The sequence below is a fragment of the Eubalaena glacialis genome, chromosome 1 (genome assembly GCF_028564815.1).
Source record: "Eubalaena glacialis isolate mEubGla1 chromosome 1, mEubGla1.1.hap2.+ XY, whole genome shotgun sequence".
Taxonomy (NCBI): Eukaryota; Metazoa; Chordata; class Mammalia; order Artiodactyla; family Balaenidae; genus Eubalaena; species Eubalaena glacialis.
The window spans coordinates 28,791,906-28,819,341 of NC_083716.1; the positions used below are offsets into that span (position 1 = coordinate 28,791,906).

Genomic DNA, 27,436 nt, shown 5'->3' on the forward strand with positions numbered 1-27,436 from the left:
CTTAAAGCCTAGAGCCTGGGTGGGGTGTGAGGCTTTGGGTGATGAGGGGTGGAGGAAAGAAGGAGCAACTTAAGGTGGAAAATGAAGTGGGTTCAGACCAGCTGAGAGTTAACTTGACATTGACAAGAGTATTCCCCTTTGAGAAGGAGTTGTCTAGGGACTGGGATTTGAAAACTGCTAATGTTGTTTTATGCCTTTAAAGTAAAGTGAATGATTGGAATATCAAGCAGTGGATAAAGGGGCTTCTACTTAAGGTAGAGTCTGAACTCTTACCCAGCTGAGGAAATGGATTGCAACTTTGCTGTGTTTTAAACACCCTGACTGTTTTGCTTACTAGATGCTGCGTTCGTGGCCCGAGAGAAGGCAAAAGCAGATGCTGAGTATTATGCCGCACACAAATATGCCACTTCAAACAAGGTGACTGGCTCTCTGTGTCACTCTCCTAGTAATACGGGTTAAGGTTTTGCTTTCACCTGTGGGGGTTCTAACACGATGGAGGCGATTTTATCCAGTGTCAAGGAAGCATAGTTACCATCACACCCTCTAGAATCGGCCAGTCACTTGGAAAGACATATGTTGCACATTCTATGGATAGAGAACTTTGTATAGTTCTTTATAAAAGTGGGGAGCTAGGACAAAGGCAAGCAGATATATAAACCCAGGTCAAATGCCATAAATTCATCCATTTGTACTGCTGTATAAGGGCTCAATAATCAGGAAAGTTAAAGGTCTTCTCCTGAAATGACAAGAGTGACAGGAGAGGAGTAAAGTTCATTTAAAATTGCTTCCCAGATCAGGTAGAGCTTTTGGGTAGATGCTAAGCTTGTTTAGAGCAGAGTTTCTCATCAGACATTCTTAGCATCTTGGGGTGAGATACTTTTTCATTGTTGCAGACTATCTCATGCATTCTGGCCCTTGCCTGCTAAACTGTCAGTAGTGCTCACCAATTATTTTAACAGTCCACACCCCCCACCACACACACACGTTTCCGAATGCCCCCAGTTGAGTACTGCTTGTTTGTTGGATTTAAAAAATACTCTAGTCATGAGGAATTTCATATGTGGTAATTTGAGAAAGGAAGTTGGGTGATGTGTGAGTGAACAATTTTTGTAAAGGGACTGGGGTAAGTTTAGGTCTAGAGAGTACAGACCTAGTTAGTAGGAATTATTTAATTAAAAGTCAGCTAGAACCCCTAGTAGTCTGAGAAGGGAAGGACATAGGGAAGGATATGACCTAGGTTTATAAGGTTATTAATTATACAGTAGAGTGGAACAGAGGAAAAGTTGAGAAGGAGGTTGCTAAGGTATATGATGCAATCTGAAAGGTTAAAGTCAAGATTTAAGGTATAGACAGGGCTTAAACTTTTTCCATTTAGGAAGGAACAACATAATCTATATTCAGAAGAAGTCTGAAGATATGATAGGTTGTCAGAACGAGAGTTGTCAGTACTTTGAAATCCAGTGTAAATTTAGAAATAAACTTAACATATTGGAGGACACAACTCTATAGAAACAGAACGGAATTTGGTCAAGATGAAGGCAAGATGAGAAATTTCAGTTTCCAAACCAGTGATCCAAATCTGTCATGGGAAAAGCTGGCCAGGCACAAGTGACTTTGTCATTGAGGTGAGCCTTATGCTGAAAGGGGAAGTAGTTTTATGCCATTCTGAAAAACGCTGTCAATGTGATAGCCACACTTCAAAGTGAGAGAGGGTCATTGGTAGCAATTCACAGTTGAGGAATGATATTCAGGAGAACAATAGGGAAAATCTGTGTAAGGAAAGAGAGTAGTGACTATTGCACCAAAGTGTTCTGATGCCTTTGCTCTTGTTTGCCTCTCACAGCACAAATTGACCCCGGAATATCTGGAGCTCAAAAGGTACCAGGCCATTGCTTCTAACAGTAAGATCTACTTTGGCAGCAACATCCCTAGCACGTTCGTGGACTCCTCTTGTGCTTTGAAATATTCAGAGGTTAGGACTGGAAGAAAAAGCTCTCTCCCCTCTAAGGAGGCTCTTGAGCCCTCTGGGGAGAGCCCCATCCAAAACAAGGAGAGCACAGGTTGATGCAACAGGTGGAAATGTTCTCCCATATCAAGATATGGCCCAAGGGGTTAAGTGGGAACGATGGTTATACGACTCTTCAGATTTACAGAGAACTCATGCTCCGTCTGTTCTGCCTTTCCTGTGGTAGTCCTGGTTTATCAGCTGATTGCAGGATAGAGCCAGCTGTCTGGCACCCACATGGTCTTTTCAGGTGCAGTTTTATCAAATATCCTGTGTGTGTTCCTTTCTAAACTGGTACTCATGAATGAGGGAAAGTCTGATGCTAACATACTGCCTGCACTGGAATGTTAAACACTAAATATTTAACAAGCTGTGTTTTTCTTAGCTGAGATTTATTGGATAATGTTTACATTGGTCCCCGGGGAAATGTGTGCTCAGTCATTCAAGAGATAGGAGGTCAGAGAGAAGGCGGCCAGGATGTGGTAAGTGTAAAGAAGACTGATTATGCCAGGACCCAGGCTTTCTCTTTGGGGTCCAGTCCCAGCATTCATCCATGTGATTAGCATCTAGTCCGCTGAAGTTCCCCAGGAAATGATCTTCCACTTGAGCAACTATTTACTTGATACGATTTGCACCTTTTTGTTTTCCTAGAGTCAAGATGGTGGCCTGCTGGGACATGCACCTTGCCACCCAATCAGAGATTCTTCATAGAGATTCCTAATCATTAGTTTATTGCATTAGTAGGCTCAGAGATAGAGCTTAGTTTGAAGTTTTGGGTGAGATGAAACCTTTGCTTTGAACCAAAGCTCTGGGGGCCCTGCATACCCCTCCATTGGGTGATGGCTGTCTGTGTCACTGCCCAGGCCATGTGTGACTAAGGTGCCTGGTTTTTAGGCTCAGACAACTCCTTCTATGTCACCTCTCAGCTCTGGCCAAGAGTGGAACAGGACTTTAACCAGAAATAGAAGCAGCATCCAGTTCCTAGCTGTTCACTGCACAGTATTGTATCATAACTGCAGGAAGTTTTTATTTTTAAAACTGGATTTGGGGTACATTCGTTTGCCCTGGTACCTCTGCCTAAAGGTCAGATCCTGGGGCTGCCATGGTTACTGGCCCACGGGTTCTCCTTCTCAACACTGATCAGGAGCCCACCGGGTGGATCAAGGGAGTAACCTAGAAAGCACCCTTGGTCATCTTTGCCTCCTTCCCTCCTGGCCCTGAGATGCTGAAATCTAAGTTGTTCCGCAGCTTTCACCTCAACTAGGAGATCAGGATTATTCCACTGACTTCCTAGGCAGCCAGTGGATTTAAACTTACGTGAGAGGATGACAGAGTTAGCCTGTGGCTATGGGAGATCTGTTTCATCTGGACGTTTTTTTAATCTTAAGATTAACTTTCTTGAATCAGTGTGCCCTGTAGTTAGGCCTGAGTTTACACAGTTTAAGACACCATTTGTGTACACTGTGTTCAAGCCAGACAGAAAAGTCATGGGACCACTTCCAGAAACCTTTAAGTGAACTGTCAGTCTCATGACAGCTTCTGGGTTGTGCCAGACACTTAATACAGGAAGGGAGTCCCAGATTTGAGGTCTTTTCTTGGGGCCTTATCCTATAAAGGCATTTGTAATATGGAAAGAATAATTTTTTTTGTTTTTGCTCATTTAATTATATACATTCTTTTTATGAATGAATTTTGTGTTCTCTAGCCCTTTTTAAAAGATTTTTGGAACTATATAATAAACTCTTTACCTGTCATATATTGTTGCTGCATATAAATAATGATTGTTGTGGGAAATCTGGATCATTGACCTTTGTACTTTCATTCCTAGAGATGTTTCCTATTCCCATGAGCTAAAAACTGTTGCCCCAAAGTGATGAATATGGGTTTTCTTACAAACCACAGGCTCTGGTGGCAGAGTTGAGGAACAGGGAAGTAGCACTGTGAAGTTCTCAAGAAAGGACTTCTGCTTAAACTCTCCATGGAATGTGCTTCCCTGTGCTCACTGGGGCTCAAAGTCTGCCCCCCCCCCCGCGCCCCCCTTCAGGGATGTTCCTTTTGGTAATCTTGAAGTCTAAATTTATATGTGAAATGCTACCTTTTTTAAAAAAGAAACTAAATAAAATTATTTTACTATCAGTGATTTGTGTTTTTCCCATATGTCTCCTTTCTCTGTTGCTTAACCTGCTCCTCAGGCTGTCCTGCCCATTTCAGCTCGGGAGCCAGTTTATTTACTAGTTTAACTTAACTATAGACGCTCTCCTTACACTCTTCCCAGAAGCCTCGTGTAAGAATTTTGAAAGCAGGGTTTCCATTCTTTCCTGACTCACGGAATTTAACAAGGGGTGTTTTGATTCCTTGTGGGATGCAGCCAGCAGCAGAGGGGGGAAGAGGGAGGATGGAGCATCGTGCCCCTCGGAGACTGCCTGAGAGCTGAAATACTTACACTGAGGAGGGGAGGGGACATTATCCTGAGGTGGAGAAAAGACAAACTGTATAAATTATAACTGGCAATGGTATGATATAATTAACCTCACTAATTCAGATGTTAACCCAGGAGCCAGGGTTGGACCTGCTCTGCCCAAGCTCTCAACATTCCCTCCTGGGGACAATTTCACAGTGCTGTTGAGACATCAGGGCTTGATAATTGGGAGTTCTGGGGAAAGCAGCCCTTTTACTCGGGTTCCTGTGGGATCCAACCCCATAGTATCTTACATCTGTGGCTACAAACCAGGGAAATTTAATTCAAACTAATTATCCTGTAGGCTTTTGGTACGTCTTAAAATGAAGTGATTTAGAATTAAGTGATTTCTGCCTCTTGCTGTGGGGAAGGAATTTTGTGAATTAGACGTTGTGGCTTCTGATTGCTTTAGGATTAAGTCCCAAGTGTGTACACACTGACCTCTCCAGCCCAGGTCCTTGAATGTGCCTTCTCTCTGTCCCTTTGCATGTATTATTCCATCCACCTGGCCTACTTTTTCTCCCTTATAGCTCCAACTTTGCTTTGCTAACTCCTAAAGAGTCTTCACTTCTTCAGAGAGGTCTTCCGGAACTGCTTGCTCAGGTCAGCACCCCACGTTTCCCTGTTTGTAACACTCCACACGCCTCACGTTACCTGCTTAATGTCTGTTCTCACAAATGTTTAGCTCCCTGGAGGGCAGGGACTGTGACGGTGCTCTTCCCTGGGATGGTATCTGTTGCTCATGCCTTGCACTGTGCCTGGCCCATATGAGTTGGTCAGTTATGTTGTGTGAAAGAACAAAAGGATGAATGTGAAGGGCAGGTAAGTGAGTAGTGGGGAAAAAAGGACATAGAAGTTAGGCTAGAGTGTCCACGTCAGGGCTTAGTGTGTAACCATGGGAAATTACCTAATATCTCCGCACTTGTTTACATATTCTTACAGAGCTCTTCAGTGGGTTCAGCAAGATCTGTTTATGCACCTGGAATAGTGATTTGCACGTGGTGTTTGTTGGGGTGCATTAGTTCACCCAGCCTATTGGAGTCGATATATGTTTCTGTCTCTGAGTAGCCTGTAAGTTCCTGTGATGAACAGAGAGCACAGTGCCTGATACATACAAGTGCATCAGAAAACACACATTGAATTATGTCTTCAGCAGCAGTGACCTAAGCTAGCTGGATTTTAAACCTCAACCGCAGCCCTCCAGGAACATCTCAACAAGCTGGGCCAGCTTCTCGGCTATCCTCTGGTCTCGTCTTTGTGTAAGCATTTTAAACTAATTTACTGTTAATTCATTGCTCACTCCCGCAAGTGTCCATTATTACATAACTCGGAATGACATTTTACTTGTTTTCCTTACCACGTTTCTTTGGAATTAGTGCCTTTCATGTTTTTCTCCTATTATCTCTTTGTATCCATTTTTCTACCTTCCATCTGCTACAGGCTGAATGTGTTCCCCTAAAAGTCATGTTGAAGCCCTAATGCTCCATGTGATGGTATTTGGAGGTGGGGCCTTTGACAGATACTGGGTTAGCCAAAAGGTTCATTTGCTTTTTTCTGTAAGATGGCTCTAGTAGCGCTTAGTTGTCTTTAAATTCATTTGAAACAATTTTGTTAGATTGTATTGTGACAGCTGTCATATCAGCGTGCGTTGAAGAAAAGCATATCAAAATTGGTGAATTTTTGTGTAGCCATTTTAATATTGAAGATGGAAGGAAAAAAGCAACATTTTCGGCATATTATGCTTTGTTGTTTCAAGAAAGGTAAAAACGCAACTGAAACTCAAAAGAAGATTTGTGCAGTGTATGGAGAAGGTGCTGTGACTGATTGAACGTGTCAAAAGTGGTTTGCAAAGTTTCGTGTTGGAGATATCTTGCTGGACGATGCTCCACGGTCGGGTAGACCAGTTGAAGTTGATAGCGATCAAATCGAGACACTAATTGAGAACAATCAACATTAATACCACGCGTTGAAAATCATTTGCACCAGCTTGGTTATGTTAATCGCTTTGATGTTTGGGTTCCACATAGATTAAACGAAAAAAGCCTTCTTGACCATATTTCCGCATGCGATTCTCTACTGAAACATAACGAAAACGTTCCTTTTTTTTTGGCTGCGTTGGGTCTTCGTTGCTGTGTGCGGGCTTTTTCTCTAGTTGCGGTGAGCGGGGGCTACTCTTCGTTGCAGTGGCTTCTCTTGTTGTGGAGCACGGGCTGTAGGTGCAGGGCTTCAGTAGTTGTGGCTTGCGGGCTCTAGAGCACAGGCTCAGTAGTTGTGGCTCACCGAAAATGTTGCATTTTTAAAACAAATTGTGATGGGTGATGAAAAGTGGATACTGTACAATAATGTGGAAAGGAAGAGATCGTGGGGCAAGGGAAATGAACCACCACCAAGCACCCCAAAGGCTGGTCTTCATCCAAAGAAGGTGATGTTGTGTATATGGTGGGGTTGGAAGGGAGTCCTCTATTATGAGCTCCTTCTGGAAAACCAAACAATTAATTCCAACAAGTACTGCTCCCAATTAGACCAACTGAAAGCAGCACTCCACGAAAAGCGTCTGGAGTTAGTCAACAGAAAACACATAATCTTCCATCAGGATAACACAAGACCGCATGTTTCTTTGATGACCAGGCAAAAACTGTTTCAGCTTGGCTGGGAAGTTCTGATTCATCCGCTGTATTCACCAGACATTGCACCTTCAGATTTCCATTTATTTCGGTCTTTACAAAATTCTCTTAATGGAAAAAATTTCAGTTCCCTTGGAGACTGTAAAAGGCATCTGGAATAGTTCTTTGCTCAAAAAGATAAAAAATTTTGGGGAGATGGAATTATGAAGTTGCCTGAAAAATGGCAGAAGGTAGTGGAACAAAATGGTGAATACGTTGTTCAATAAAGTTCTTGGTGAAAATGAAAAGTGTGTCTTTTATTTTTACTTTAAAACAGAAGGAACTTTTTGGCCAACCCAATAATTAGGTTGTTAAGGTGGAGCCTTCGTAAATAGAAGTAGTACCCTTATAAGAAGAGATGTCTCGCTGGGCCATATGAGGACACAGCAAGAAGGAGGCCATCCGCAAACCAGGAGGAGAGCTCTCACCAGACACCAAATCTGCTACCACTTTGGTCTTGGACTTCCCAGTATCCAAAACTGAGAAATGAATGTTTGTTGTTTAAGCCACCCAGTTTATGGTATTTTGTTATAGCGGCCTGAGCAGACTAAGACGCCAGCTATTTCAATTTTTTATCTTCAAGTATTTTTAAATCTTTCCTTTTCGTCCTATAAATATTTACTGGGTATCTAGTATGTGCTAGTTGCTGAGGCAACAAAAAAGACTTTTAGCCTTGTGGTGGACGGGGTTGCTGTTTGGGTGGTACGACAAATAAATAGGCAAGTATGATAGTGTGGTAAGTACCACAGCAGGCAGAACACTGGATGCAAGGAGTACAGGTGGGGGTCAACACAGCCTGGTGGTTTCTAGGAGGCAATGTCAGATCTGAGCCATATTTTTAAGGATATACGGGAGGCAGCCAGGCAACTGAAGAGAATGGTGGTAATGGTGGAATGCGTTCCAGGCAATGGGAGCACCAGATGCTATTGTATTTTAAAATGCAATTCACTGGGTCCCCATGCCTCAACAGTGCCCTGCAGGCAATTAACATGTTGTTTTTCACTGCAGGGTTCCTCCCATACTATGGAAGCTGCAGTCATTCTGCAGATGTTTTCAACTCAGATATGCACAAGAATTAATATCCCGAGGGACAACCCTCAACCAATGGAAGAGAGGAGCACAAATGGTCAGAGTGGAGGTAACCCCTAAAACCTTCTCAGTGGAGACAGCAGCCCTCCTGACACAACAGGAGAAACAATGTGAGCATCAAATTAAATACAATTCAAGTGTTCAAGTGCCTGGTATGTGCCAGGAAACCTAAAATGTGTTAAGTTTTGGACCAGCAATGAACAAAACAATAGTGAATAAGACATACAGTCTTTGTTCTCTTAGAATCAACAGTCTCATGGGAAGGTAGACCTTAATCAAAGAATTCCAACTATGATGAGGCTATACAAATGGGAAGAATGTACTACTGGTAGTGTAAAAAAAGAGAAGGGGGAGATAAAGAACGAGAAGGTATGCTAGCCTGTTAAAGATCAGGGAATAACAAAAATTTTACAAAAAAAATTTTTTTTAATGAGCAAAGTATCTCAATAGACATTTCTTCAGAGAAGATATACAAATGGCCAATAAGAACATGAAAGATGTTTAACATCATTAGTCATTAGGGAAATACCAATCAAAACCACGATGAGATAGGACTTTATACCCATTAGAATGGCAATAACAAAAAAGACAGACAATAACAATTGTTGGCAAGGATGGGGAGAAATGGGAATCCTCATACACTGCTAGTAGGAATGTAAAATGGTACAGCTACTTTGGAATATGTTTTGACAGTTCCTCAAAATGTTAAGCAAAGAGTTACCGTAAGACCCAGCAATTCTGCTTCTAGGTATCTACCCAGAAGAATTAAAACATGTCCACACAAAGTGAACTGTATACTTTAAAAGGGTGAATTGTATGTGAATTATATCTCAATAAAGCTGTTACTTTAAAAAATGAAAGCTCACATGTGAAGCCTTATAACGTGAAGACCTCAGTTCAAGAACCTTCCAGGAATGGACCAAAGTTTAGTACAGGTGTAACATTATTAGTGAGAATAGGAGCACCAAAAAATGAGACTGGTGAGGTAGGTGTCAAGAGGGGAAGAGGATCATTGTGGGCCTTCTGAGTCTTGTTACATACCAGTGATTTTTCCAAAGGTTAGAAATAAACCTTTCAAGCAAAACATTTCAGAATTTAAAATTTAAAGCACAATACCATTTATATTAGCACCCCAAACTATGAAATAGGTATAAATCTAACAAAATATGTATCTACAGGATCTATATGAGGAAAACTACAAAACTTTGATGAAAGAAATCAATGAAGAACTAAATAGATGGAGAGATACTCCACGTTCATGGATAGGAACACTCAGTATTGTCAGGGTGTTACTTCTTCCTAAGTTGATCTATAGATTCAATGCAATCCCAAATCAAATCCCAACAAGTTATTTTATGAATACTGACATACTGATTCTAAAGTATATATGGAAAGGTAAAATACTCAGAATAGCTAGTGTAATAGTGAAGAACGAAGTTGAGGCCATGACCTAACTTCAAGACTTATTATAAAACTACAGTGATCAAAACAGTGTGGTACTGGCAAAAGAAGAGACAAGTAGATCAGTGGGACAGAAAAGAGTCTAGAAATAGACCCACATAAATATAGTCAACCGATCTTTGGCAAAGGAACAAAGGCAGTACAATGGAGAAAAGATAGTCTTTTCAACAAATGGTGCTGGAACAACTGGACATACACATGCAAATATACCACTCTGGTTCAGGACTTTGATAGTGAGAGGCAGGGAGTATATGGGAGCTCTGTATCTTCTGCTCAATTTTGGTGTGAACCTAAAACTGCTCTAGAAACGTAAAGCCTTAGTAATAAAAGGAAAAGTCTATTAAAAACCAAAAATTAAAAAAAAAACCCTTTCAAGATTTTTAAGCAGGGAAATTGATTAGGTAATTTTAAAACTTCCCTTTTCTAACGTGTTTACCAGTCCACTCTGTTTATTCACTTGCTTTCAATGTCCAAAACATTAAAGTTCTAACTTTTCAAGCATTTCAAAGTCAATAATTTACCTGATTGTGGAATGTCTGCAAACAAATGCTTGCAAACAACTGAGCGTAAGCATCAGTGGACACTTGTTTCACAGAAAGTGCCGGAAGGAATACAGCAATGTATTAATATATGAAGTCCCTAAGCTACCTATGCCTGGGTTCTTCATGCACAAACCCATCATCGGCTATGGCTGCATCCCAGCCTAGTGGCCCCACAGCTAAAGGATATATGAATGCAGGCCAATAAGGTTGGTTAATGGAAGCAAATAGTCTGCTGTGGGAAAATACAGAGAAATACATGGCTCTGAAATTAGTGAAAAATAGTAAAGTTGAAACAATGAAGAATTTTAGTGCTAAATAGATTTTTTAATGTTTTCTGTAATAAGTAGTAGGAAACAACAGTAGACTTTTTTTTTAGATTTTGAAAAAGATTTATTTTAACAAATTCCCCATAAGATAATGTCTAGATTCTGAGATATTACTATTAATAGTAAGATTTATCTCGGGACTTCCCTTGTGGCGCAGTGGTTAAGAATCCGCCTGCCAATGCAGGGGACACAGGTTCAAGCCTGGTCCGGGAAGATCCCACATGCCGCGGAGCAACTAAGCCCATGTGCCACAACTGAGCCTGCGTACCTAGAGTCCATGCTCTGCAACAAGGGAAGCCACCACAATGAGAAGCCCGCGCACCACAACGAAGAGTAGCCCCCGCTCACCACAACTAGAGAAAGCCCGCGTGCAGCAACGAGGACCCAACACAGCCAAAAATAAATAAATAAAAATTAAAAAAAAAAAAGAATGACCTTAAAAAAAAAATAGTAAGATTTATCTCAAATAATAAATAAATAAAAGCATTAATTACCTTAAATGCAAATACAAGTGAGATAACATTTTCAAATACCAACTAAATAATCGGGTTTTTTTTTCTTTATTGTGGTAAAATATACATAAAATGTACCATTTTAGCCATTTTTAAATGTACAGGTCAGTAATATTAAGTACGATCACAATTTTGTGCAGTCATCACCATTATCCATTTCTAGAACTCTTTTTTAAATTAGATAATAACAAAAATTCTCGCACAAGGAAGGCATCAGATTGTTTCACTGTGGCATTTTATCAAACTTTTCAGGAAAAATAATACTAATCTTTTAATTAAAAATTTAAAAACTTTTATTAAAAAAAAAATGGAGCACTTGCCTACTTATTGTATCTGGCTGTCATAAACCTGATATTAAAACCAAACACATTACAGAGAACAAAATTGCAAACCAATATTCCTCATGTAAATGGGTACAAAAATCCCTAACAAAGTAATGGCAAATCAAATCCAGCAAAATAGAAAAGTTTTATTACATCATGATAAAGAAGAGGTGTCCATCCTAAGAATATAAGGTTAGTTTAACACTTAAAAATCAATCATTGTAGATTGCAATTAAAAATTTTTTTGTTAGCTTTTTTTTTACATAAATTTATTTATTTATTTTTTTGCTGCGTTGGTTCTTCATTGCTACGGGCGGGCTTTCTCTAGCTGTGGTGAGGGGGTGGGGGGCTACTCTTCGTTGCGGTGCGCGGGCTTCTCACTGTGGTGGCTTCTCTTGTTGCGGAGCACAGGCTCTAGGCGCGTGGGCTTCAGTAGTTGTGGCTCACGGGCTCAGTTGCTCCACAGCATGTGGGATCTTCCCAGACCAGGGATTGAACCCGTGTCCCCTGAATTGGCAGGTGGATTCTTAACCACTGAGCCACTAGGGAAGCCCTTTTTGTTAGCTTTACAAAAATTATTTATTGAAGTATAGTTGCTGTACAATATTATTTAAGTTACAGATGTACAATATAGTGATTCACAAATTTTAAAGGTTAGGGACTTCCCTGGTGGTCCAGTGGTTAAGACTTTGCCTTCCACTGCAGGGGGTGCGGGTTCGAACCCTGGTCAGGGAGCTAAGATCCCACATGCCTTGTGGCCAAAAAACCAAAACATAAAACAGAAGCAATATTGTAACAAATTCAATAAAGACTTTAGAACTGGTCCACATCCAAAAAAAAAATCTTTAGAAAAAATTTTTAAAAGTTATACTCTTTATAGTTATTGTAAAATATTGGCTATATTCCCCATGTTATACAATATATCCTTGTAGTTTATTTTATACCTAGTAGTTTGTACCTCTTAATCCCCCAGCTTTATAGTTAATGAATCATTAGTGCTAAAAGGAAATAGTACATGTAATGGAGAGGCTTAAAAAATCAAAAGTTGCAGATTTTGTGAACGAGAGGTAGGAAAGATATGAATCCTCCCTAACCTCAAGCTTCAGGAAGGTAAATACGGCCAAAACCAATTCCAGGTTGTTTTTTTCCCCAAGTCCAAGAACTCAGACCAGCCTTTGGCTGGCAGGTCATACCCCAGGTGTGTACAAGACTTTGCTAACAAGCAATCCAGACAGTTACCAACATCGAGTAGCTGAGATGGCACTGCTGGAAATCACTACTCTTGCTCTTGTGATTTGTGTCACTTGCCTGGTTTTCCTTTTTGTGTGGAAGAAAAGTCACAAAGCGGGAAGGCTTCCCCCTGGCCCAACTCCCCTTCCCATCATTGGGAATCTGATGCAACTAAACCTCAAGGACGTCCCTGCATCTCTCTCCAAGGTAAGGGGGTTTCATTAGAGGCTGGTCATCTCCAGGTAAGGGGGGTCATCTTCAGGTTATCTTCATGTCATCTTCGAGCTTTCTTAGTTTTACTCACCACTAGGACACTTTGGGGTGTCTTATTTCTGTATTACAAGACAGATATCTTTTTTTTTTTTTTCTGGATTGGATCACTTCAGAGCAGGTAGTGAGGTGTGTTGACCTGACCTGAGATATAGGTTGAATTCTAGTGAATGGGAAAATTCTGAAGTCAGAACATACTTTGACTGAAAGGCTTCCAGTCCCCTCTGCGTGTAACACTTACCAAAAGGCAAGCCAAGCAAATGTAATAAATGTCCTTTTATATTATTATTACTATTTTATACTAATCTGTGGAATACTTTGTGATCCTCCTTCTAAAGAGTGATCCCCACATCTTGCTCTGACACAGCCCAGCTCTGCTACCCTGACTGACATTCACTCCTTTGGAAATATTCTTTGGGAAAAAGTATTATCTCAATGATTTCATTGTGCAAGCATATATTCTCCAGAACAACCCTAATTACTGTCCTCTGATGGATGAATAAAGAAAATATGACGCACACACAGAGAGGAGTATTATTTGTCCTTAAAAAAGAAGGAAATCCTGCCATTTACAACATGGATGAACCTGGAGGATATTATCCTAAGTTATATAAGCCAGACACAGAAGGACAAATACTGTATGCACTCATAATGTGGACTCTGAAAGAGTCAAACTTGTAGGGAGCAGAATGGTGGTTGCCAGGGGCTAGGGAAGGGGGAAAATAGGGTGATGTTGCTCAATTTTGCTGTAAAGAGGAAAGTCATGTTGCCATAGCTGGAAAGGACTAGAATCCAGTGCACAAGTTGGAGAATTGGGCCTTTTTTAGGAGCATGGAGAGTCATTTATATTAACAGAAAACTATGTACATGGGCACAGATTCAGGTAAACAAGTAGATGCTATGGTAGAAGCATATGGACATTCTCTTCTGGTTATTTCTATTATCTCTGTGAAATAGGGAGCAAAGTCATCAGCTGAGGGTGAGGTTGGGAGAGGAGGACCTGGCATTTTGTGCCCCAAAATATAGAGAGACACTCATTCAAAGGGAACAAAGGAAGTAAGTTTCATTTTCCTGGGACAGAGAAAAGAGGTACAAAATGGCAAAATTCTCTACCATTTAAGTTAAAAAAAATAAGGCAAAAAGAAAAAAAGGTGTCAAGTTTTTCTTCTTAGAAATAATCATCATAAATAAAAAATGGAGGATTATAATATACAAATGGATTTTTTAACAAATGGATTTTTTTTTTTTTTAATTTTTGGCCGCTCTGCGCAGTTTGCAGGAGGATCTTAGTTCCTCAACCAGCACTCGAACCCGCGTCCTTGACAGTGAAAGCGCAGAGTCCTAACCACTGGGCCACCAGGGAATTCCCTAACAGATTTTTAAACATAATTTTATTTTTCAACAATTTAATTTAGAACTTGAACATGTTTCTGCACCATTGTACATCCTCAAGTAATTTCAAATGGCTGCTTTGAATTTAACTGCACGGTTGTAAAATACATTTGAAAACACCCCTAGCTGTCAGATGTTGTAGCACTCTATTTTCCCTCTTGGCACAATGCTATCATAAATATATAGATTTCATCCTTTTTAATACCTGTGTAGTGAGCTCTCCTTCTGGCCCTTATCCTGGCTGCTTCCTTCTCATCTTTAGTTTTACCTTAAATGTTACCTCCTCATAGATTCCTCATCTATTTTATTGTTTTCCCATTATCATCCAACATAGTACATTCTTTATCGCTTTCATAGAATTATGCTCAGTTTCTATTGCAAATGTAGTTTGTTCGGCTATTTACTGCCTGTTAACTTCCACTAGACTCTAAGTTCCATGAGGGTTCCTGGCACAGTGTCTGACACAGTATATGTGCTTAGTAAATATTTGCTCAATTGTTGCATGTATAGATGAAGGAAAGAATGAATCCATGACTGTACCCCAGGTTAAATTCCTGAAAGGAAATTAACGGAGCAAAGTCTAAGCTACATGTGAATCATTACTTAATTTCCACTGAAGCCTCCAATGGAGAGATTTCACAATAGCCCTTACAACCACTTGCATCTCTTTCCAGCTGGCCAAAGAGTATGGCCCCGTTTACACTCTGTACCTTGGATCCCAGATCACTGTGGTCTTACATGGATATGAGGCGGTGAAGGAAGCTCTAATTGATCAAGGTGATGAATTCCTTTGCAGAGGATGTATTCCAATTATTGACGATAACCAGAGAGGATATGGTATGTTTCAAAGTAAAAGTTAATTCTCTTTAGCAAAAAAGTCTGATTAACCTAATGAGTGTCTGTTCTGCAACAAGCTACAAACTAGATGCTGCAATACTGCACTGCAATTCTGATACTAACTACCCAGAGTTAGTGCAGACTCCATAGGTTAAGGGCATCATTCCCAAGAAGACTGCCCTCACTTCTGATGTCAACCACAAGTTCAGGAGTCTCCAGGTTACCCACACTTCTGACCAACTGGCTAAAAATTCAGGGTTTCCGTGACCACCTCAGGTTCAGTAATTTGCTAGAATGACTCACAGAACTCAGGAAGGTGCCATACTTACAATTACAGTTTTATTTATATGAAAGATAAAAATGGAGAGACACATGGGGCAAGGTTTGGGAGGGCCCAAATGCAGAGCTTCTGTATTCTCTTCCAAGGAAGCAGAATGCATTACCCATTTGATGCATTGATGTGTTCACCAACCAGGAATCTCACCAGAGCTTGGTGTCCAGATTTTTTAATTGGAACTTCATTACTTGGGCACGATTGATTGAGTCATTGGTCACGTGATAGAACTCAGTCTCTAGCTCCTTCTATTCCTTGAAAGTCCGGAGGTCAGGCTGATATCACTTGGCTGAAAGCTCCAATTCTCTAAATACAAAGTTGGTCTTTCTGGCATGGCCAGCCCCACCTTGAAACTGTCTAGGGATCCACCATGAGTCACCTCGTTATCATAAACTCAAGTGTGATCCCAGAGACTCAGCATGAATAACAAAGACACTTCTGTATTAGAAGTGGGCATATCCAAGGGTTTAGAAGCTCTCTCCCAGGAACCAGGGACAAAGACCAGACAAGTTCTTTTATTATTCAACAGATGCTCTGATAACTATTGAGATAAACATCAAAAACAGACTCCAAGTTCCCTTTAAGGTAAATCTGCGAATATGATTGTGATAAAAAACAATCTGGGAACATTTTGAAAAAAAAAGTTGTTACCCAGAGGTCTAAGGGTTTAGGGAGCTGGAGAAGCCACGCTTGGGGTTTCATTTCACAGGGTACAAAGGCTGCAGTGGCATAGTGGCAGCAACAATAAACAGATGACTAGGTATAGAAATTACTGTGTTTTCAATGTCAGCCTGGTTTGGGGATGGCAGCGGGGGTGAGGGGGCGTGGGGGGGTTGGGGGGCGGTGGTGAGGGAGCCAGGAGAGGGTGGTAGGATCAGAGCGGTAACACACAGGGAGCTACAATGGTCTTAGTCAAGCTCAACTTCTTCAGTGGGACAATAGGCTCACAGATAATTATTTTATTATTATGTTTCGAAACTTAGACATATGTTACATATATTCCTTCATATGTATGAAGTACCACACACACAAAAACCTAGGACAGCCTGAAAGTCTCCTCCAATCCACTTCAAATTGTAAAATTGCAAGCCCCAAAGAAATAGAAACAATTCTTTTCAAAGCATATTTATGAATAATTAATTAAATATTATGCAGTGTACTAAGTGATAAAAGAGAAGCAACTTTTGATCTCTCTTACATAAGATCAGGATGCATTTGCTCACCTAAGAAGCAACCAAACCTTCCCTCTACTTCTTTCCTTTTTTCTAAACACGTTGATTACATTGTGTGTGAGCTTTAAAATCACCTTTTTTTTTTTCTTTTGGCTGCGTTGGGTCTTCGTTGCTGCACGTGGGCTTTCTCTAGTTGCGGGGAGCGGAGGCTACTTTTCGTTGCGGTGTGCGGAGGCTACTCTTCGTTGCACTGCACGGGCTTCTCACTGCGGTGGCTTCTCGTTGCAGAGCACGAGCTCTAGACGCGCGGGCTTCAGTAGTTGTGGCTCACGGGCTCTAGAGCGCAGCCTCAGTAGTTGTGGCGCACGGGCTTAGTTGCTCCGCGGCATGTGGGATCTTCCTGGACCAGGGCTCGAACCCGTGTCCCCTGTGTTGCCAGGCGGATTCTTAACCACTGCACTACCAGGGAAGCCCCTAAAATTAACTTTTGATTGGAGCGGGAAGCTTCTGGGTTGGATTGAGCTCAAGAGGGAAAAAATTATTGCTCAAAAATTGCCGTTTTCACAACTCTGAGAAAATTGGTTTTCAAACTTCCTATAAAATCCTTGTTACTGCTCCTTACTTGCCTGTAATGGGAACAGATAACTCAGCTCTTCCTTTCCTAAAACTTTCTATCCTGGAAAATAACAAAGAGAAGAACCATTCATTGATATTTTAGTTTTCCTTCTGCATTAGTTTCCTGGGGCTGTCATAATAAAGTACCAAAAACTGGGTACAAACCTTAGGACAACAGAACTTTATTGTCTCACAGTTTTGGAGTCTAGAAGTCTGAGATCAAGATGTCAGTGAGGTTGGTTCCTTCTGAGAGCTGTGAGGGAGAATCTGTTTCATGTTTCTCTCCTAGCTTCCGGTGCTTTGCTGGCAATCTTTGTTGTTCCTTGGCTTGTAGATGTATCACCCCAATCTCTGATTCATGTTCACATGGCATTCTCTGTGTATATAAGTCTGTGTGTCCAAATTTCCCCTTTTTAGAAGCGTACAGTCATATTGGATTGGGCCCACCCTAATGATCTCATTTTAACTTGATTACCTTGGCAAAGACCCCATTTCCAAATAAGGTCATATTCACAGATACTGGGGGCCAGCGCATCAACATATTTTGAGGGGAAACAAACCCATAACACCTTCGTAAATGAAATGTCTGCTAAAATACTAGATAGCTTTCTGATCTAGTGATCTTTGAACACTATAATACAGTGCTGAAGATTTGTGTCTAATCAAGTTGTTGAAACATTTTCTGTTAACTATCAACTCAATATTTTGTCTAGTGTTTTAATCTTTTAACATTTATCTCATTGACAGATTGCAACAGCTCAAGCCCTTACTTCATCTTTTTCTTTTTTTTTTTTCTGAAAAAGTTTTATTGTGCACAGAGGGTAAGGGCTCAGTCCTTTTTGGCTGCCGCCTTCCTCATGGCGGCCAGGGCATTGCTCAGCTCTTCTCTCTTCCTCTTGGTATGGATGTGTGTCCCCACCCTTTTCCTGACGAACTTGAGGGCCCGCTTGTCCTTGGAGACCTTGAGCAGCTCCATGGCCCGCTGCTCATAAGGGGTGAAGCAGCACACCTCCCGGATCATGTCCCGCACGAACTTGGTGTGCTTGGTGAGGCGCCAGCGGAGGCGTCTGTGCCTCGGCTTGCTCACGTCCTTGGTCACCTTGTGGCCCTTGTTGAGGCCCAAGGCCATGGGTAGCGCAGAGCCTTGGCTGCTGCTCTGCAATGGCAGCCGCGGCAGAAGAGCCTCCGACGCGCGGAACTCTGGGATTTCTACCAACACGCGGGCGGCAAGTGCCAGAGAGGCCCCCTTACTTTAACGTACTCATTCAATCCACACACCAGTTTTAGATGCCATTGTTCAGTCGCTAAAATGCAAAAATTAAAATAACTTAGTGCTCTTAAAGGTATGGATAAACAGCCATTCATTCTTTACCTGGAGGAGTGCAATGCTGCAACATTTTTGGAAAGTACTATATCTATGGACATATAAACTGTAGAGACCTATTGAGGAATCTAGTTTACATAAATAGAAACAACCAACTATGTAATTATTCACCCATGCACATACTTGCCCCAGTGCAGTGGGAGTGGAGAGGGCATTGCTTCCTTGGAACAGTCCACGCCTGCAGGGATGCAGGTGTGGTAAAGAGAAAGAAGTATATTTTTTTAAAAGATATTTACATAATGGGTATAGATTCTGAACAAAGTGAGAAAAATAGGAAAGTATCACAGCTATCTCTTGTGTAACAAACCACCCCAGACTCAGGGATGTAAAACAACAACCCCCCAGCCCCCACTTTTTTTTAATGCTCATGGATTCTGTGATCAGGAATTTGAACACGGCGTAGTGGAAGGGGTTTTCTCTGATCCACAAGGCCTGGGGCCTTAGCAGACATCCAATTTTTTTTTTTTTTTCCAAATAAAGCAGCTAAGGGTGATTCAAATAGCTGAGGGCTGAAATCATCTGGAGGCTTCTTCATTTACAAGTCTGGCTTCTGGGCAAGGATGACCCAAAGGCTGAGCTCAGCTGGGCCTGTCAACAGAGCGTCTCCAAGTGGCCCACCCATGTGGCTTGGGCTTCTCGCTGGTGCCTGGAGTCCAGGAGGGGGCATCCTGAGGGGGAGCATCTGAAGAGTGAGCATTCCAAGCTGCAAAGCTTCTTCAGACCAAATCTTAGAACATAGAACCATTTTATTCATTGCAAGTAATTCCCAAAAGCCAACCCAAATCCAAATGGACAGGAATTAGGCTTCCCTTCTTGATGGGGAAGTGGTGGTGGTCACACTACAGAAGAGAATGAGGGATGGGAGATATTGTTGTGGTTCACTCTGGAAAACACAATCTGCCCACAACAAGCAGGTAGAAGAGGAAAGTATCACCTCTGCACTGATAAGGGAAAACTTGAAGAACAGAAGTTTAAGTGGGAGCTAAGTGGTTCTGCAGTGGAAGATAGGATTAGAGAGTCTTCTGCATTGAGTCACAGACAACCCTGGACCGACACTGAACTCCCCGTGTAGAAAAGAAGAGACTGACTACTGTATGTGAGATTCATGTGCATATATGTGTACATTCCCAGATTTGGACTCCCAAAAGCATTTCAATTTCGGAATAGGGCAATAGAAGATGTCAGATTTTTCTCTGAAATAGGTATTGTCAAGAGCCTTGACCTTAAACTTTCAACTGACAGCATCAGTGAATCAAAGCAGCCTTCACATAGCTCATTTATTGTAATCAGAACCTAGAAAATATATCGGCACTCTCTCCCGCCGTCACATTTGCCTGGCATATACTCCAACACTGGAAGAATTCAACCATCTTCTTCTCTGTGCGTGTGTCCAGAAGATAAACACTGCTAGAGAAATTCTCTCAGTAATTACACTGGCTTCCCTTTAAATTAATACTTTAAATCTCAATTAGACTCTTAATACAACACATTCCTCTGATTGGCTCCCTTTTCCACTCTCAGAGACTCCTCATTCCTCCTATTAACACCCACATTATACATTTCCTCTCTCAGAACCATTGTATCATAACTCATTGTAACAACAGAAGCATCAGAAAGGAACTCTCCAGTTTCTTAACATTTTATCTATGGGTCTATCTGCCCCTGCACCCACATTCTCCTTTTTTTTTCTCCTGTTACAATTGAAAAAGTGTCCCTTTTCTTGACAGGGAAAATTTCCACATGTGCCCTAGATCCTATAGCATCTCACCTTCCCAAGGATTTTACTTCTTTGGTAATGCCTTCTCCATCCCTGATTACCCATCTCTCTCCGCTTGTCTTGAAAGCCACTCCTCTCTCTTCCCTACTGGCCCTGGTTCCCAGTGCTACAGTTACTGCAAGCTGAAATTCCCACACTCTTTCGACAGCTGGCTCTGACTGGGATCAACCAAAGAGAGGCACTGGCAAGAGATTGGGGAGTGGAAGGAGAGCCAGAGGGCCCCCTCTCTCTGTGCCTCAGATAGCATCTCTTCCAAGAGCTGCATGTCCCCCCGTAACTCCAGGGCCCCTTTGGTTCCTGGCCAGGTAACCCCAGCCACTGAGCTCCTTTGTCCCTTCCATGGGGAGATGGTAGCAGTTTTCTGCTGTTGATAGTTACCAGTTGTCTCGCTGTCCCTGGTTTGGCCTCTCAGTGTTTCCATCACCTTAAAACCAATTCCCTGGATTAATTTTCCTCTGTTTTAAATATTGAGAGAGACTTCTCTTTTGCTGGTTGGACTGTGACTGATAAACTCACTCTCCAGTGAATCATTCCCAGGAGCATGTGAATATTCCACAGCACTCTCCTCACAACTCCCTTCGGTTACTGTTCCAGGTTTCTTGCCCCTTAACAGCCAAACTTCTCTAAAGAGACATCCATAATGATGGAGTAATTCCCCTTTAGAAACCTATCTTGAGGGAGAATACAAGATGTGGGAAAAATTATAAACAAGAATGTTCACAGTAGTAATATTTTTAGAATCTGGCATATAGCCGGTGTCAACCAAACAAGAAATGCACAGTGTGAGAGCTGTGAGTTCACTTTTATTTGGGGACTTACTGAGGACTATAGCCCAGGAGACAGCATCTCAGATAGCTCTGAGAAACTGCTCCGAAGAGATAGTGGGGGAGATCAGTATATATATGATTTGGTGAAGGGGGTATGTGCAATCAAGCCCCCATCTCAGTAGAAGGCTGCTGCTAGTCACGAGGAACAAATGTCTCCCTAAATGATTTTATTGCTTTTCTAAGTATGAGGAAATGCAAGAAATTGAGTTCCTAAAGTTTTCTCCTGAAAATATCTAACTATCTGAAGGCCTGTTCTGTTTCCCCAGAGCACAAAGTGCTTCATTCCTGATCTCCCCACTGAATTCCTTTCAGGGTCTGTTGAAGGTCAGTGACTGCAGCGGCCATTGACCTAATCCTTGTAGAGCTGGATGGCAAGTGACATGCTTTAGTTGGCACAGGATAGCAATGAAAATTTATTAAATAAATGGAAGAATAAATGAGCAAAAAAAGGCAACATTTAAAAGTCTAATTAAGGATTAAATAAAAATTTTACCAAACTGTGTAATTGCTTTTTGATTTAAAGGTGATGCAAAAACAGTTAAAAATTTAAAGAGATAAAAATATTCCTAAAATCCAATAATAATAATAATGTTATTATTAATAATTATTATAAACATTAGATGTTATAATAATAATTGGAGTATTATTGAATTATTATTATAATAGCTATAATTATATAATATTAGCTAATATTTATTAAATACTTCTTATGTGCCAGATACTGTGCTGGAGGTTTCTCATGTATTGCCATATTCAGTTAACACAGTGGCCCCATGAGGAAAATATTTTTTATTTCCATTCAACAGATGAAAAGCTGAGGCAACAGAAGTTAAATAACTCACCCAAATTAGAAAGTTTTGGAGTAGAGATTTGAGTTTGGAGTAGAGATTTGGTTTCTCTAGAACTCAGAACCACTAACCATAGTCTCAATACACTAACCTATTCTTAAATATTTTTGTTTTTTAATTTTTTAATTGAAGTATAGTTGATGTAACATATTTTTATGTACCATCTCCCAGATGTTGTTCATATGCGCACATATTTTACATAGTTGTAATTATAGTATAGACATATTTGTATACTGATTTTTCTTTTAAATATTAACATTTCTGCTATTTTTACGTAGTTTTCATAATCATCATTTTAACAATTGCTTACTTTTCCTAATATTGATTTACTATCATTGTATAATTATGCAAACAATTACCCTATCATTAGCATTTAGATTGTTTACAAATTTCTTAAATCAGTATAGATGACATTGCAGTGTACACCTTTTTAACTTTTGCTGAATTATTTCTTTGTGTAAATTCTTAGGAAAGCAATTAATGGATCAAAGACAATTTTAATAGTTTTTGCTGTAAATATTGCTTTAATTTCCAAAATAGGTCGTGATATGCAAAGAGGCTAAACAATGCACCAAATTTGCCACAAGCTTGATTGCTTTAGGTACAAAATTTCTTTTTAATGCTTGCTAGTTTGGTAGATGTGAAATGAATATTTAAATTGTGTATTGAACATCTTCTATGTGCAAGGTAAGAGATCATCATGTGTCACAGGAAATATTTGGAGAGATGCTCCAGTCACTTAACTAAGTAAAATCTAGTATAGGAAGTAACACAAGTAAACAAATTGCTGTAATACAAGGTAGAAAAGATAAATTGTATTAAAGCATCACGCAAGCCAATTCAGTTAAAGGAAGGCAAGATTACCTCCAGTAGAGGATAGGGAAGACTTCCAAGAGAAGGTTTTCAAGATGGCTCTTAAAGGAAAGCTAGAAACTCAACAAAGCAAATAGGGCGGGAGCAGACTTGTCAGCAGAAGGGAGAGAATGAACAAAATAAGGGTGCAAAACAATGTAGTTGCATTTAGTGAACAGCTGTGATTGGTCTATATGCTCAGAGTTAGAGCCAAGGGAGAGAATGATGGAAATGTTTGAGGTTTTAAAGGTGTCAGAATGAGACCGGGGTGGGGAGGTGGGGGTGGGGTAGGGGGACCCATTGAATGATTTTTAGCACCAGCCTAATTGTCCCTGTATTTGATTTTGAGTAACCTGGAAACTGTAGATTTAGAGGAGTGAAAGGGGAAACTGGTTTGAAGATGATTAGAACTTTTAAAATCTGCAAAAGTGTTAGAACCTGAAGTGTGGTAGCGTACTATGAATTGACAAGAAGGGACAGATGAGAAAGACATTTTGGAGGTGGAATCAACAGGACTTACCAAGTGCAGATGTATAGGGTGAAGGGCAAGAGGGATGTGAAGATGCCCTGAGGTTTGGATTTTGGGCACTAGGAAACTGGTGGTGCATTAAGGAAATTCAGGACACGTAACTGGTTTTGTACAGAGGAAGGAATAAAAAAACACTGGTGTGAACATACTGAGTTCCTTTGCTCCTGAGTTTCTTCTTGTTCAGATTAGCTAACATTAGCTGTAGTAAATTCAGAGGCGAATGGAAACATATATTCCCTATTGCTCTGCTTTCCAATTGCTTATCCTCTAATAGAGAAAATCACAGGTAGGATTAAACCACAAGTTAGAGGGATATTAAGTGTAAAACAGACACTCAGGAAAGAGGTTTGTGAGAACACATGCCAGTCTTTACTATTTTTAACAAAACCAGACAGAGGGCCCTTCCCACACTTGGGAATGTTCTCTACCTGCCAATGATCCCGCCTCCTGACTCCATCACCCCTGCACTCTGTTGACCAGAGCTTGGGTTTTATTTTCTTTGTGACAAATATTTCACCCAAACCAAAGAATATGTTGTGCTCTTCAAAGGCCAGTTGCTAAATCCCTGATAAGGGGCACTGGCAACAGTGCAGGGTGGACACAAGAGATAAGCTTCAGGGAAAGTCGGACTCCATGATGCAAAATTCTTTCCTGCTCTTTGCTTCTTTTCCTAGGGATCTTTTTCAGTAATGGAAACAGGTGGAAACAAATGCGGCGCTTCTCCCTCATGACCCTGAGGAATTTTGGGATGGGGAAGAGGAGCCTCGAGGAGAGGGTCCAGGAGGAGGCCCAGTTTCTGGTGGAGGAGCTCAGGAAAACAGAGGGTGCGTTCCATTGACCATCCTTTAGGGGCAAGGGGCTTCTACACACAGAGCTTCCCACCAAAGCTCCTCCTTTGGGAGGCACGCAATAGTCCACAATCTGCTCTATGAGTCAGGGCGTTGACTAGGAAAAAGGCGGCAGGAAGAAAATGACCCAAAACTGTTACTTAGGACTCATGAATCCCTTTGTTTGGATTCATCTCCCAACTTCGGCAATTACTGGATGTGTAAATTTGGACAAGTTACTTAACTTCTCTAAAACGCAGTTTCCTCATGTGAAAAATGGGGCTAAAAACCAAACCTCAGAGTTTGCAAAACATTTACACAGTATCCAGCATGTATAATACTCCGTAATATTACCTGTTGCTCTTATGACTATTACAGTATTCATTGAATAACATAATAATTAGTAGTAGTAGCATAGTATAATACTATAGAGCATGTAGTACAAGTAGAAGATCCCTACATCCTAATCTGAAGAAGTTTAGAGAAAATAAAATATAGGTATCAATCTGAGCAAGAGGGAGGCCCTGTTCTTGAAGCCCTAATGCAGGCTGATGAAAATTCTTAAATGTTAGAATTGTTTTTTTTTTCTCACATCAGCTCAGCCCTTGGACCCTCTCTTCACCCTCTCCTGTGCTTCCTGCAATGTGATCTGCTCCATCCTCTTCAACGAGCGTTTCCACTACAACAATAAGACGTTACTCTCCCTGTTGAGTTTGTTAAATAAAAATTTTAATCGAATAAACTCTCCCTGGAACCAGGTAAAGCCAAGCCTGCATCTGCCCTTGCAGTTGATCTCATGGGGGCACTGGGACCCCATAGGCAGGTTAAAGGGCTGCGAGCTCCCCACCCTGCCCCATGAGCACGTGCCAACAAGCACTGTCACCTTCCCTCCACGTGTGTCTTGTCGAGTGGATGAGTGCAGTGTCGCTTACCCCAGCACCTATGGAAGGCTGCCCTCTGCTTGCTTCTGTGCGTTGACTCCCACAAAAGAAGACATCATGTTCCCAGTTGCCTACATTTCTTTTAAGGCCCCTACGCACATTCTCCCCCTCTCTGACTCTGAGGTTGGCCAAGGGTGGTTGAGCAAGGAGATGGGAAGGGGCTGCTCTCTCATGTACGTGATGGTCACCCTCCCTTCTCTTCTGCTCAGAAGCTGGAGGAAGAGATTCTCCCTAGCCAGACCCCACAGAGCATTAGGTGCTCCACTTAGAAACACTGGTCTCTCTTCACAAACTGAATTGCTGATGTATTTTTTTTCTCATTTTAGATTTACAATCTATGGCCAAAACTCATAAAGCATCTCCCTGGAGAGCACAAAGCATTCTCAAAAAGGCTTAATGATATTAAATATTTTATTCTGGAAAAAGTGAAGGAGCATCAAAAGTCCCTGGATCATAATAACCCTCGAGACTACATTGACTGTTTCCTCAGCAAGATGGAGCAGGTACTGTATGTGACATCTTTCCCTGATACTCTATTTTATCAGTCCATGGAAATGCAGGAAAGCATAATCACACCATGTAGGTAATTCTTTTTTTTTTTTTTTTTTTAATTTGGTTGTGCTGGGTCTTAGTTGCAGCAGGCAGGCTCCTTAGTTGTGGCATGTGAACTCTTAGTTGCAGCATGCATGTGGGATCTAGTTCCCTGACCAGGGATCGAACCCAGGCCCCCTGCATTGGAAGCATGGAGTCTTAACCACTGCGCCACCAGGGAAGTCCCCATTTTGGTAATTCTTAATATTTTGATACCTTATGGCAATGGGGTACACTATTAACAATAACAGAAATTTTAAAATAGTCCAAAGCCCTCTTTTTCCTTTGTATTTCTATTTACTTCCTACACTTGGATATTAGCATTTAATGAAGTGTTCTCGATACATGTTTACAATGAGCTACATATATATAAACATGCATATATATATATATGCATGTTTCTGAGCATATATTTATCTTGGGGTGGCTAAACACACATGCATCTTCTCTACACATTATTTACACATACATAGTCAGCCATTTTTGCCACAGTGCTTCCCAGGTAGCATGTCATAGACCAATACATTATAAAAACTGGATTGTGTTTTCCCATAGAACAATCTTGTTATTTGAAACTGGTGACGGATAAAGGGTTCTAAAACAAATACATTATACGTTAACCATGGATGGTATTAAACATATTGAACAGCAAGTATCACACAGCCACCAACCCTCAGAACATCACTGACATAAAATACCAGCATGAGTGTCCATGAGAACATCAGTAGAAAAACAGTCAAGACTGTGACAAACAATAGATTGTAAAAAAGATATTTAAATGTATATACACATATAACAGCTTAAAATCTGAAAATAATTCTTTGAGCCCTGTAAAATTAACCTCATTTATGCCAAATTTCCCCAGATATATATAAACAAAAGAAAAACACCACTCAAGTATATCATAAATGTGCAAGTTATAGCAAACGATTAATAATAACTTGTTTAGTCTTCTTAATCTCTAGGAGGGCTGATTTGGAAAGCTTGATTTCCTTAGAAAACATGTTGAAGGAAGGCATGTTGATGCTCTTTTTTCTTCTCAGAAATATCCCTGGGGTCAGTAGAGTCATTCAAGCTCATTCCACTTATCAACAATGTACATCAAAATAGCCTCTTCATTCTGATGGAAAAGTTTGTTGTTGGCTCTCAGAGGACTAGATGTTTGTCTGGAAAAGAGAAAAAAAAAATAGCCAGGTTATAAATTCAATCATTTAAAGATTTTATTTAGCACCAACTCTGTATCAGTCATGGTGCTTGGTAAAGGGAATAAAATGATGAATCAGATACTACCCTGTAATTTTCTTTCATAGCACTTATCATAGTTTAACAAAGTATTTATTTAATTTACCTCTACATTCTCCACTACACTGTATACTCCAAAGGGCTGCAGTATTGTCGATTTTTCATGCTTTGTATCACCAGCAACTAGCACAATGCCTAAAATATTGTAGATAAACATAAATATTTATTGAAATAATTATTGAAATAATTAATTAATTAATTAACAAAGATACAGTCCTTGACTTAATGGAGCTTACAATCGAGTGCAAAGATCATCAAAACAAACAGTAACAAGTGCTAATAGGGGAAGTACAAGATTGTTATGGGAGAATGTGGCAGGAACACTAATG

General features: G+C 40.7%; 3 protein-coding genes across 5 annotated transcripts in view; 2 read left to right on the top strand and 1 right to left on the bottom strand.

The window, feature by feature from the left end:
* ERLIN1 (ER lipid raft associated 1) overlaps positions 1-4,145 on the top strand; it is a 36,144-nt gene extending 31,999 nt beyond the window's left edge. For all 3 annotated transcript variants that reach the window (XM_061194373.1, XM_061194382.1, XM_061194364.1), the window contains exons 11-12: positions 338-417; positions 1,844-4,145. In XM_061194373.1, the coding sequence (XP_061050356.1) occupies positions 338-417; positions 1,844-2,065 (302 nt within the window). In that variant the 3' untranslated portion in view covers positions 2,066-4,145. The remainder of the gene's footprint in view (positions 1-337; positions 418-1,843) is intronic.
* An 8,491-nt stretch (positions 4,146-12,636) lies between these two features.
* Positions 12,637-27,436, top strand: part of LOC133094012 (cytochrome P450 2C23-like) — a 31,507-nt gene continuing 16,707 nt past the window's right edge. The window contains exons 1-5 of the mRNA XM_061194395.1: positions 12,637-12,816; positions 14,946-15,108; positions 24,121-24,270; positions 24,871-25,031; positions 25,541-25,717. Coding sequence (XP_061050378.1) covers positions 12,637-12,816; positions 14,946-15,108; positions 24,121-24,270; positions 24,871-25,031; positions 25,541-25,717 — 831 coding nt within the window. The remainder of the gene's footprint in view (positions 12,817-14,945; positions 15,109-24,120; positions 24,271-24,870; positions 25,032-25,540; positions 25,718-27,436) is intronic.
* On the bottom strand, positions 18,059-18,358 carry LOC133094017 (large ribosomal subunit protein eL36-like). Its single transcript, XM_061194409.1, has one exon. It carries the CDS (start codon positions 18,356-18,358, stop codon positions 18,059-18,061), a length of 300 nt encoding a protein of 99 aa, XP_061050392.1.